The sequence below is a fragment of the Falco peregrinus genome, chromosome 2 (genome assembly GCF_023634155.1).
Source record: "Falco peregrinus isolate bFalPer1 chromosome 2, bFalPer1.pri, whole genome shotgun sequence".
Classification (NCBI taxonomy): domain Eukaryota; kingdom Metazoa; phylum Chordata; class Aves; order Falconiformes; family Falconidae; genus Falco; species Falco peregrinus.
The window spans coordinates 90,153,939-90,166,427 of record NC_073722.1 but is presented as its reverse complement, the minus strand read 5'-3'; the positions used below and the strand labels follow the sequence as shown (position 1 = coordinate 90,166,427).

At 45.6% G+C, this 12,489-nt stretch overlaps 1 protein-coding gene across 3 annotated transcripts in view; it reads right to left on the bottom strand.

The window, feature by feature from the left end:
* Window positions 1-12,489, bottom strand: part of PXN (paxillin) — a 51,954-nt gene that overhangs the window by 35,279 nt on the left and 4,186 nt on the right. The window contains exon 1 of one of the 3 annotated variants that reach the window (XM_055795528.1): window positions 12,134-12,242. The exons of 1 other annotated variant lie outside the window; for it this stretch is intronic. In XM_055795528.1, coding sequence (XP_055651503.1) covers window positions 12,134-12,146 — 13 coding nt within the window. In that variant the 5' untranslated portion in view covers window positions 12,147-12,242. Of the gene's footprint in view, window positions 1-2,515; window positions 2,644-12,133; window positions 12,243-12,489 lie in introns of those variants that run through there. One more of the 3 variants, XM_027780814.2, reaches the window with a different exon arrangement.

Sequence of the window (12,489 nt, the reverse complement as noted above, 5' to 3'; positions counted from 1 at the left end):
GGAGGATATGGTTTCACAAGATGCAGAAAAGCAAATTAACAGTTCACCACGGCCAAAAATGGAGAGGTTTTACTCTGTCTTCCAGACACGTGCTGCTGCCACTTACTTGTGTTGGCTGACTCTCACAAGACCCCTCTGTGAAACAGTTCAACAGAAATACATCCAGTCAAAAAAACCTGACTGCTTTCTTTTGAGTTAGAAAAAGAGATGAGCACAGCAGTCAACAAGAAGGAAGGGGTATATCCAAACAGCCAGGTAAGGGAGCACAAAAGGGGTCAGGATGAGCAAAAGTAAAGTCATCCCCCCTTTCAGCAGCAGCATGCCGCTGCATTGACTCGAACGGCCAGCAGGACCACCACCTCAGATACCCCAGAATCTCATCTTTGCCACGCAGATAACCGCAACCAATAATAACACTGCTAAAGATTGCTACGATCCTATCCACCTGCATATGTAAAAATGGGTTTGGACACAGTCAGAGGCAAAACATTATCAGAGCGTGCACATTCTAAGTTAACTGTTACTTTTTAAAAGGCAGAAAGAGTAAAGCGTGTGGACCCTATAACCAATAAAAGGAAGAGTAAGATTTGCATGGTATGCAAGAATAGACATGAAACTTAAGGGAAGAAAAAAATAGCATCTTTTAAACAGTGGAAATCCTATCCAAGCAGCATAAACAGATCTGAATATAGACCCATCCAGGCAAAGTGCCAGTTACAAAATTTGAGACACACATAAAGATGAAATGAAGAGCAGAAATATTAGTATAAATTCTGAATTCATTAAAAGCATTAGAAGCTCAAATTCTGCCCATGATCTGCAGAATGCCCTGCCTACCAGCAAAAGGAGGATTCCAGCAATAAAGAACAGGGACACTAAAGAGACACTGCAATCCTAAGGACACTGCAATCGTATCCATACTTTGTACAGTCTTATTGGGGCATTCCTATCCTGAGGGCTCTTAAATGGGATATCAGAATGCAGACTTGCGAGATTTTAGTCCTTGAAGGCAGTATTTTTCGTTAACTCCAGCGGCTTCCCATTCAGTAAGTACAAATGTATCTCCCAAGTGCATAAATGCAAAGAACATACAACAAATTCAAATCTACCCTTAAAAACTAAGGTATCTCAAGTTTTAAATGCCTGTGGCTATAAGGAGAAATAAAGCCCCAGCAAATCACACCTAGATACTGGGGGTGCCAAAAAAAAGGTTATTATATTGAGATATAAATAAAGACAACTTAAAAAGACTTGCTGGCTTGACGTGACAACCCACTCTCTGAGATGGGTTGTTTCCCTCTTAAAAAAAAAATAACTTTTGTCAAATGTGGTATGTGGTTTCACTGGCCTGTTAAAAATCTAATTACTAAGAAAGTACTCTCAAAATGGTGGATTTTTTGTTCTAATAAGTTTTTGTTTCTGCAAGGGTCCTCTGTAACAGAGAGTGGGAGCAGACTTGGAAGCAACACCAAACTCTTTATAAGCCAAAAAGTGTAAGTCATCATCAGCAACTGACTCTACGCAAAACGCTGCCAAAAGCACAATGTAAACTCACAGAGCAGGGTGGGGGGAAATGACCACAAAATATTCAACATTTTTCAGTCATGCGGATCTTAGTACTACTTATAACTATAATAGGTAGAAAGTTTTAAAATGAAGCTTTCAATCTGATGAACATGCTACTAAAACTTCAGATAACCCCAGTACTTACACATCATGGGCAAGTAACATCTCTGAAAGACATGAGTACAAGGGGCCAAGCAGCACATGGTTAAAAAAAAATCTAACTAAAGCAGCTTCTTTTTACTTTAAAAGTAGCTTCTGGGAATGAAAGAATGAAAATGTTTCAGAAATTAACGTAGGAAATGGTCCCCCATTCTGCTTTGGGAAAACATGTGGGTGGTAATTTGATGGAGATTGCTGATGGCTCTACAGCTCTATAGCTCTGCTTTTTTTCTTTTCTTTTTTTTTCGCGTTGGCAGAAGAATATGGCTCAAGAGTTCTACAATGTTATGACAGAGGCCCACTCCCAGTAAGAAAATTGTTAAAGCCAGACAGAAAACTAACATATTTAGAACTGGAATATATTGTTGCCAACGGATGGAGAAGAGCTGGAGAATGTTTAAGGTTTTCTTATCGCTTCCTACTTGTGAGGCCTGTCATCTGGCATCATAACAGAAGTATTTAGTCACAAGTCTCTTGCTTATTTCACAGAATGACAGAATGGTCAGGGTTGGAAGGGACCTCTGTAGATCACCTAATTCAGCTCCCTGCTAAAGCAGGTTCTCCTAGAGCAGGCTGCAGTCACATCAGGCAGGTTTTGAATGTCCCCAGAGAAGGACACTCCACAGCCTCTCTGGGCAGCCTGTTCCAGTGCTGGGTCACCCTCACGGTAAAGAAGGTCTTCTTCATATTCAGACGGAACTTCTTGTGCTGCAGTTTGTGCCCGTTGCCCCTTGTCCTGTCGCTGGGCACTACTGAAGAGCCTGGCCCCATCCTCTGGACACTGACTCACCCTTAAGGTATTTGTAGACATTGATAAGATCCCCTCTCAGTCTTGTCTTCTCCACAGGTCGAGTTCACTCAGCCTTTCCTCATCAGGGAAATGCTCCAGTCCCCTCATCATCACCAGCAAGAAAAACAGTGAGGATTTCTTTTTAGCAAGAGCAGTATTAATAAAGCAATTAAACGCATGACAGCTTCTTCATCTCAGTGCCCTGCACAGAAGTTTGGTTTGTTGTAAGACAAAAGAAAAAAAATTTATTCTGGCAACCAAAGGCCGATTTACTCACAAGAGAATTCATGACCACAGAAAACTGCAACGGAAAAAAAAACTTAAAGACTATAGAGAAAGTAGATTTTTGAGGGGTAAAGATGAGTAAGAGATCACATCTCCAGCACTGACCAAAAACGGAAATGCCAGCAATACTGAAATAGAAGCAGCATGAGAGTAAACTTCCCTTTCATAGGTACATGAAATAAATCCTCCTTCAAATTACTTTCTATAAAAGGGGTTTCAGCATGAACTCTGATTGTTCCTCCACCAATCCTATGATAAAAGTCAACAATCATCTGAAATAACTGGAAAGAATATTTTGCACTAGTCTACAGAAGTCAAGGTACCCAGCCCCTACATTTCTGCTTTGCTGAAAATTAAGTTGACTTCTTTGTCTCAACTCATCATATTCTTCCCTGCTATACCCCGAACTAGGGCATAGTGGAAAATTGATTCATTTTCCTATCAAGCACCTAGATGCATATATATTTTATATGGGCACGTACCTACCCATATCACTACCATCTCATTACTGTTGGGTACTTTAACATTAATCTGATCCACTTCAGAACCACACCAGCATTCACAACCCACAGAGAAACAGAGGGACCACGCTCTTCTACTTAAGCACTGAATGTACAAAGACAACCTCCCACACGCACAGCAGTGCAACTGCCCCCTCACTGAGAACAATATTCTACTCCTATCTCTGTGACAAATCCAAGCCTAACTGCTTAAAGCAGCTGGAAAACAGACTAACTCCAACTCCCCCCCACCCCCCAATAGAAAATAAAAAAAATTGCTGTTTTTGCCAAGCAAGCACTGAATACTCTGCATTCCATTTCATTAAAACAATTACTCAGAAGCCAGCCAAGAATTACATAAAGCTTCCTCCCTGCGCCACCCCCAGCCCCTTCTCTTCAACCCTCCTCCCCTGCAAAGGGCTTCCCAGGACCACACCAGAGCGATACCGCTCCGCTGCGCAGGAAATGGCACGGAGCGCCTCACATCGCACCGGTTATTCCATCCCACGTACCACATTTTTCAAATCTAAGCAATACAATCAATCAGAGGACTCCAGCAGATCAGACAGCCTAGGTGGTCTCTGAATTTCACCCCACCGTAAGCACTACCACAGTGATCTGTTTCATGTAGTTTTCTCCCTCACATTTGAAGGTAAAGTAGCATCCAAGAAATTAAGCACTTAACCAACTCTTACAGAAAAGTGAATGATAACCTAACAGATTTTATCTCTAACTCACATGCCCAAGGCTTTTAAGTGTGACCCCAAGGCAGAAGGTGCTGGAGGCGCAAGGTTTAAGCAATTAGGAAATACAGGAACAGCATGCCAGAGCAGTTGTGCTTGTGAGGCACTGCCCAAGGGAACTGCTCAGGACAGCCAAGTAGCGAATCTCAGATTAAGCACCAGCAGGACTGATTGAAAACTACAAGCTTAGAGTTATAAGAACCCGACTGACAAATTCATTCCAAACTCCACGCAGCCACTCCACAGCTCCCAGCCTGACTGACAGCGCAGAGCTCCTCACATTTCACAGCAGAAATAAAAGGCAGCTTCTTCTGGCCAACGCTGCTCACCCACCCACAACACTGAGTTGGCCACTGATAAGAGATTTCATGACGTGGATGAAATGGCATTTCATTCCCTCCCCCAGTGTTCCAGCTCTCTGTGGGGATCCTGTCTAACTGCTGGAGCTGCTCGCAGCCAGGCAGAATAGTTCCAGCTGTGTATCACGCTGCCTAACCAGACCTCTGTAGCCCAAAAGTCTCCCACAGAAAACCATAATGAACAAGAGGGAGAGCTGCAAACCATAAGTACTACTCCTAGGCATCTTACTCTTGTGGACCACCTCTGCCCAAAAGGGGTAATTTGCTAGCAGCAACAAAAAAGCTCTAGTCCCAAGGCAGCTGCCGGTGCTGAGGAATGGGGAGCAGCAGATGCAACTAATGGTCAAACAAGAAGAGCAGCAAAGACCACCAGCCAAGTCTTCAACTTACTCCAACTCGTGGGGCATCAGTAACCTCAACTGATGTGCCGTTAGCTTTAGGCTCTTTTGTCTGACCCAGCTGAAATTAGTGGCTCCAACCCAAAATAAACCTTTTCAGAGCCTTGAACTTGTTCAGAACCATGAAAGAGGATAGAACAAGGGAGTATTAAACCCCTAACCCATGGCAAATCATTTACAGCCCTCCTGCCCATGGCCTTTTCTACTTCTGGCTTTTTTTGTCTCCTGCTCTTAGAAAAACCCAGCCTAATCACAGTCCCTGAACCACCACTAACTTCCTTACAGCATGAAGTGAAATTCTCTGTTCACCTTGCTCTTCGGGGATGGAAATAAAGCAAGATCCTATCACGTGCCTAGACAGACACAGGATTAATTCTGTCTGCCAGCTCAATTTTGTGACAAAAACATGGGATTGGTTTATTCCTAGAGACCCCATACAGTTTGATTTATAGCTGAGCCATTTAAAGCACAATTCGCCATGCAAAGTGTCATTCAGGTTTATTCCCTGGAGTGCCATTTACTTTTTTTGATGTTCTTCACGTAATTTGCAAAATGTCAGAGGTTTAAACACAAGCAATAAACAGTCAAAAAAACCCCAAGAAATTCAAGCTACACTCCACTGCATGCTGCCAGCCAGATGTACTCAATAGCTCACCCAGCAAAGCCATCTACACCAAACTTGCATATGATAATATAAGAACACTGAGAAGTAGCATGACAAACTGCATTTAAAGACTTTCAGACTACCTCATCATCATTCAAATAACTTGAACTAAACTTGTTCACAGTGTAGAGACAGTCCAGCACAGGGAAAAAGGAGCCAAGCAATAACAATGCAGGCTGCCTCCCCCTGCGGCCTGCCCTAAGTTCTCTTGGATCCTCAGCTTACAGTTGTCTCAAACTGCTTAGATAAATTTCCCATGTAAATTTAGAATAATTACTGTCTGCTACAAGAAAAAGTTTCATTTATAGGAGCAGAAAAAGAGCTTACCAGACTCCCAAACAGCCCAAACACATAACCTCAGGGACTCAAATTCCTGTAACTGAAACACTAACATTGAACTTGTTGCACAGCACTCCAGTTGCCATTTCTACTTCATCTGCTTCATCAGGATTTAAAAACATACATACAAAGAGGAGAAAGCATGAATTTTAACACCAGTCTATCAAAGGAGACTGTCTCCAGCCAGCTGGTTTCTGCTGTTCTGAAACTATTTGCAATGAGAATAAGCACAAATGGGAAAAATAGCTAAGAGTGCTATGAGAAAGTCATCACCCACCTCCTATTTTACGGAATATCTTTAGCACACGACATTCTTTGAATGACTTCACGACACTCTGTGGTAAAGGGAAACACCAGAGTAAACTACTGTGGGGAACTTGGAAAGGAAAGGAAATCTTTTCTCCCTACTCACAGCCTGTCATAACAGAGGATGAAGAAAGGATGAGCAATCAGAAGGGCAGAAAGGGAACATTAAACAGGGCTGAGAAGGGAATAAAAACTTATAAATCTAATTCAAACTCGTCATTGTAAGCTTTTCCAGCAATGGTAATCAGAAAAGCTTGAAAGAGTTACTATTCTGATATATTCAGCTGGAAGCTATTTCAGAAACACAAAGACCTCAACAAACATCAACCATATTTCACAGGTAAGGAGCTATTACCCCTATTTCGCAGACAGAAAAACGGTATACCTTAAGTCAGGGCAAGTTTTTGAGGCTGTGGTTAAATGGTTACCTTATGCTAGATTAAACATAAGCCACAGCTAAAAGAGGTAGCCTCACCTACTTCCCAGTCTGCTGTCCATGTAAAAAAGATACTTTCAGAACAATCAGCTTGCTGACCCAGCTAACTGCCCAGCAGTTATTGTGGAGACAAGGATGAGAGATGGGGACAGGGAACATAACACACCTAACAGCAGCCAGCACTTAAATCAGATTAAACCAATTTGAAATCACAGCTTCCACTTTCTCTCCAATTCATTTAACTTTCACCCAAAATGGAAAGGACATGTGCTGCTCCTTCCTTCTGTGCTGCACTGGATCTAGTTATCTTGCCACACGGTGAGACATTTCGGCTTAATGATCCAGTGGCAAATCATTTGTTCCTATTTGGGGGAAAGGGTTGGTCTTCCAAAAGATCAGAAATCTGAATCAATTCACTCTGGAGTCTGATACTAAGTAAGCAGCCAGTAAGGGACTTGGGGAAGCTGGAACCACCATTTCTGGCTGCCATCTGAAACTGGATGAGATGCAAGGTGAGATTTTACAAACACTGGAACAAGAACAGGACCTGAAGGTCTCCACAGTTCCCTAACTAGCATTTTAAAATATAACAGCCTAGCAGTCATGACAACCTGTACTTCCAGGGTTTGTTACGAAGCCTAAGTTAGTTAGGACTAAAGTGAGCAAGAAACTCCCTAAACCCCATCTTCTTGTCGTAGCTTGGGAAAGCTTCCCACAGACATCTCACTTCCAGGCAGCTGGAGCAGAAGAGCATCTTCATTAACAGCTTCCGCATCAGACAAAAAGGAACACACAAGATCAGTACACAAAGGGAGGGAGGCACAGTCTGAGACACAGAGCAGGAAACTGGGACCAGAGGTCCTATTCACTCGCACTGCTTTCCACTAGCACAACACAACTGAATTCAGAATCTGTTCTGGCTATCTCCAAAGCTGCAGTAGATCCCAGATACCACGACTAACACATTAGCCTGATTCAAACAGATTTGCTTTGTGGCCATGAACAGGCACCCCCTACCCCTTAGCTGCACAGATTTAGTCTGAGAAATTTATATGCCTGTCTTAGCAGTATATCAGAAAAACAACTCTGATCTAACTAGAAGTGCATTATTATTTCTTGTTCTGCTGTCAGACTTAAGAATTTTATCTGGCATTTCTGCAGTTTCACAACTTGTTTCATGTAATAAATCCACTTCAGGGGAAAAGAGGTGAAGAAAAGTGGGCCCAAAGAAACTGAAGTACCACGATTCCCTGGAAATGAAAGAACAAGTAGAGAGACAGAGGTAAAGATGTATGAGAAGTTACCCATTTCTTTCTCTAGTGGTAGAGATGGTGTCTGAGGATCAGTTTTAACCAGGGGGGCAGCTGAACACTTGGGATAAATTGACCTCTCCCAGCAAGGGACAAAGGAGCTAAAGACAGCACAGAGTCCAGCCTTTCCATGGAAATAGAGCAACAAGAAAAGGAGCCTCTCTCTGCATCGAACACTGCTCGAGGCAGAGGACTCCCTGTCTGAGTTGCTCAGGACAATGAAGTCCCTGTTTTATGAGAGGTCACAACAGCTAAGAAGCTGAAACAAGTCAGAACCCCATTGTGCAGAGTATTAGTTCTGTTTACAGTCTTCTCACCCAGCAGCAGGAATGACTCAGAAACCTGAGCCAGTAGAAAGCCAAGGCACCAGATTACTTTACCAGCATTTCTCCTCAATACCACTTCCTGGGCATAGCTCACCATGAGCAATTTCACTCTAAGCTTTCAGCCAAATAACCCCAAAACCCACTGCATATGACTTCTAAACTTAAAGAACTGAGTCAGGAACAGGCAAGCATCCCCCTCAGATGAGGGACAAACAGCACAGCCCTACAGAGCACAGCAATCTTCCAAATGTTAGGACAGATGACAGATGGAAACACATGCACCCCCACACTCCCATGAAAAATCAATGGCAAGATTGCTCCCTTTAAAGTCAATCTTGAGAGGATTAAGCTCTGAAGAGTGGGTGGGTTAGAGTTCCTAAAACAAAGGGAAACAACTATTAAAGTAAAATCTTTGTGCCACTGAACCTCTGCACTCAGAATTTTGAAGCCACATTGCTAGGCAAACCTGCTAAAGAAAAATCCTTCTAGAATTAAGCAAGCACACCTAAAGTAAGCAGCTTACAGTCTAGTTTACACACACAGCCAAAACACTGCTATAAATACATTCTTATTAAACAGAAATAACTTTTGTAAAACATCTTTTACAAGCTCTAGTGAATGCTGTTTTGTTTCTGATTGCAAAATCCAGTTAAAAAAAATCTGAAGCCTTTAAAAGAAAACTAAACCAGAAGAATTTCAAAGCCATCAAAAGCAAGTAAAACCATTTCTGTTCAGAGTTACCAAAGCTTAAAAAGTTTTACAGTAGTGTTTGCTAACAACTCCTTTCAGAAAAAGGCTGTAAAAAACGTTCAAATTGAAAATCAAACAGTATCTGACTAAAAGTAAAGGTCAAGTTTCCTTTCTCCTACTCTTCTCACCATAAAATACATGACACACTACACAAACTAGGTTTCTTCCTTCTGCAACCAGCAGAACCTAATGGATCTGTTCACACATACTTCTTAGACAAGGTAGCACCACAGGCCCAAGAATAATTCAACATCTAATTCAAGATCTCCAATTGTCTAAAGCAAATAGGTGGAGTTGGGCCAACTGTGTGCTGGAAGCACAGCATGTAACAACACACCGCACTTTGGTAATCCCCTGAAAGGGGTGATAGCCCTGAGTTAGGATTTTCATTCTTTAGGACCAAGTTTTACTCTTTGTGCCAAATTACAACACTGCAGAATGGCAAACTTATTCAGCAAGCTTCCTGTCAAACTCCAAGCACATCTGCAAAATACGCTTCCTTAGCATTGTCTTTGAGGAAGACAATCTGGACAAGTCTGGTCAGCTGCTCGAACTCACCATCTCCTCCCCTCCCTTCCACAATGTACTGTTCTAGTTTATACCCGGACCCAGCACTGAGTGTCCTGGGCCACGGAAGCTGCCACAGCAAAATGGGGTGCTCGAGTTCCACCTGTGGAGCTCTGGAACAGTTTCCTGTGTGAGCTGTGCATTGTAACACCACTTCTTCAACACTGAGGGGAAACAAAGGAACAGTTTCTTTCAACTCCAAATGAATCCCCAAAGCAACACAAATCCATTCTCACATACGTTTCATAACCTCTCCAGCCCAAGCAGCATGAAACTGAGATACTTCTGAACCTCCATTTTACATTGCACAAGCAGACGCTGATCAACTCCATCAGCTCTGGGAAGAGGGAGAAAAGTTTTGACAAACTCAGGGAGTTAAGAACAGACACACCATGACAAGGCTCTGTGAGGTGTTCCTTCATGGCCAACAAGGTCCATCAGTCACTAGTCATTTCTGCACCACACAGATTCAGAAGCACGGTGTGGAAAGATCTAAACTGATTTTACTTGACATAACTCTGAACCTGCAAGGCATATGAACTCAGGCTCAATGCTAAACTACTTTTGGGCCAAAACTGGCCCTGGAAGCAGTGCAGTTACATCCACATGGCATTGTGCCTGAACCAACAAGTCCTGCCGGACCAGCCTGACTCTGGACAGAGCCAGCGCAGACGTCTGTATCCATGGCACAGTTAATCCACAACTCAGATAATCCACCCATAGATAATGAGGAAAGAAAAACAACTCTCACTTCAGTTCAAAAGTTTGACTTATTTCAGGGGAGTTGTATCAGCACATCATTGTTCCCCTATGTATGCATCCCAAGGTGCATGGCTTTAGAAAATTAAGTGAGCAATTCTGGGGCTAACAAAGGTTTGTAGAGGGTAAATAGCTGGTGTGCTTTTCTGTGGTGAATTCTGTACATAAAAGAAAAGCTTAGAGAGAGAAAGGATCCCACTGTTTTTGTTCAACTGCTTACTGTTAGATAATCAGATCTTGTCCAGTCTGAAAAGACTGCACAAAAATTGAGAAAGAGATGGTGTAATTAAGACTTGATGAAATCAAGTTGCTGAGACAAAAAGTTCTGGTTTAAAAATTGTATCACAACTTTAACTTTTGGTTGTGCCAATACATTTAACACTTCAGAAGAACAAAACAGACAGAAATTCAGATCTTTTTGAGAATTTGCAGTTCGCCTCTAACTCTCCTACAGAGGAAAGGAAAAATGTGTTGAAACTGCAGTACCCTACCTGGACAACTGGAAATTCACACTGCCCCTGTGTAAGTAATGTAGTTCTTGCAGTGGACATCGTACAGCTCTCATGGTTCATTGAAGAGCACGTCGTTGAGACACTAAGCTGGCCCTACACAATGCTATCTGTATGCTCACCTTGAAGGGCCACTCAGCAAGTCACTGGGTGAACCCTGTTCTAACTAGCAATGCATTCCTGAACATGCTAGAAACTTGCACCAAAACTCCAAGCGATAAAGCCAGGCTGAGGGATATGAGAAATGGTAAACAGAACTGGCTCCGCTTAAAGAAACAACTGTGAGAAGAAGCTGCAGTAGAAATTCATTCTGTTTGGCACCAGCAGCTACTTCACCCAGGCAGGGGTGAGGTTTCACTCCCCAAGAAATCCTTTGTGGTGTACCTTTCACCAAGGAGCCATGCAGCTGGTGGACTCCTTGCCCCTTCAGTTTTATCACTAGCCCAACTCAGAACCTGTTTTCTGAAGGTGTGACCGCCAGCTTTATGCCAGCATTGTAATGTGAGCTTCCAGGTCCAGTAATAAAACTGTAATTTGCCTGGAGTGTCTCCTAACAGAACGTCTGGTTTCTATTAAAGGTAGGATGGAAGTAACGGATTGTGGCCCCTCCCCACTGTCTGTCTGATTTAATCGGTTTCATAAGCGGAACTCAGTCACCCTAATGTCTCCCAGAGCACAAGGGATTTTGGCAGATCCACCCCCCTTCCGGCTCGGTACCAAAGGAACTCAAACTCTCTAGATCTTTCTAGTGAGACCAGCTGCTTAGCATTTCCCCGCTACACGTTTTCAGAAGGTTTCGGCACACCTGGGCAAAGCAAGGGGAGGACGAGGATGAGCTCTGAGCCCGGCGGCACGTCGGGCCGAGGCTGTTGCTCTACCCACCCCCGAGGGCTCCCCACCGATAACTCCACAGCCATGCGAAGTTACAGATCTCGCCCAAGAACAGGCTGGAGAGGCTGCGGCACCGGCAGGGGAGGAGGTGTCTGCCGAGCCCCGGCCACGCTGCACGCTGCTGCCGGGCTACGGGGCCGAAGGGCACCTTCCCCGGCCGGGGCAGAGCCAGGACGAAGACCGACGGCCCGGCCCTGCGCGCGGGCGGGGGGGCGGGGGGGTGGAGGCGGCCCGCGGGCATCTCAGCCGAGGGGCCTGGGGGCGGGCGGCGGCGCGGCGAGGCGGGAGGGCCTGGACGGGCCGACACGTCCCCGGGCGCCGGCAGGCCCGGCCCGAGCCCCAACGGCGCGGAGCCGCCGGCGGCGCTGAGGGGCGCAGCGTGGCCGGGCGGGGGCCGCGGCTCCCCCGGGGGCTGCTCGGGGGCGCGGAGGGGCGGCGTCCCCCGCCGCGGGGAGTACGAGCCGCTCGGAACTCACCCAAGTCGTCCATGGTGCCGCCGTGCCCGGTGCCGCCGCCGCCCGCCCCGCCGCCGTGCCCGCTGCCGCCGCCGCCCGCCTCAGCGCCTCGCAACTTTCCCGGCCCGCCCCCGCGCGGCCCCGCGGCCCGCGCGCGCCCCCGCCGCGCCGCACCCGCCCGCCGCTGCCCCCTGCCGGCGGCAGCGGGAACCGCCGCGTCGGCCCCAGGCGAAGGGGACCCGGCTTCCCGGCCGCCGTCCCGAGCTCCGGTGCCGGGGTCGCCGGGGTGGAACGGCGCCCTGGGAATGCCGGGCGGGGGCTGCGGCGCCCCGGAGCCTGGCTGCGGACCCCTGCCCTGCGGGGGCTCCTGCCCTGCG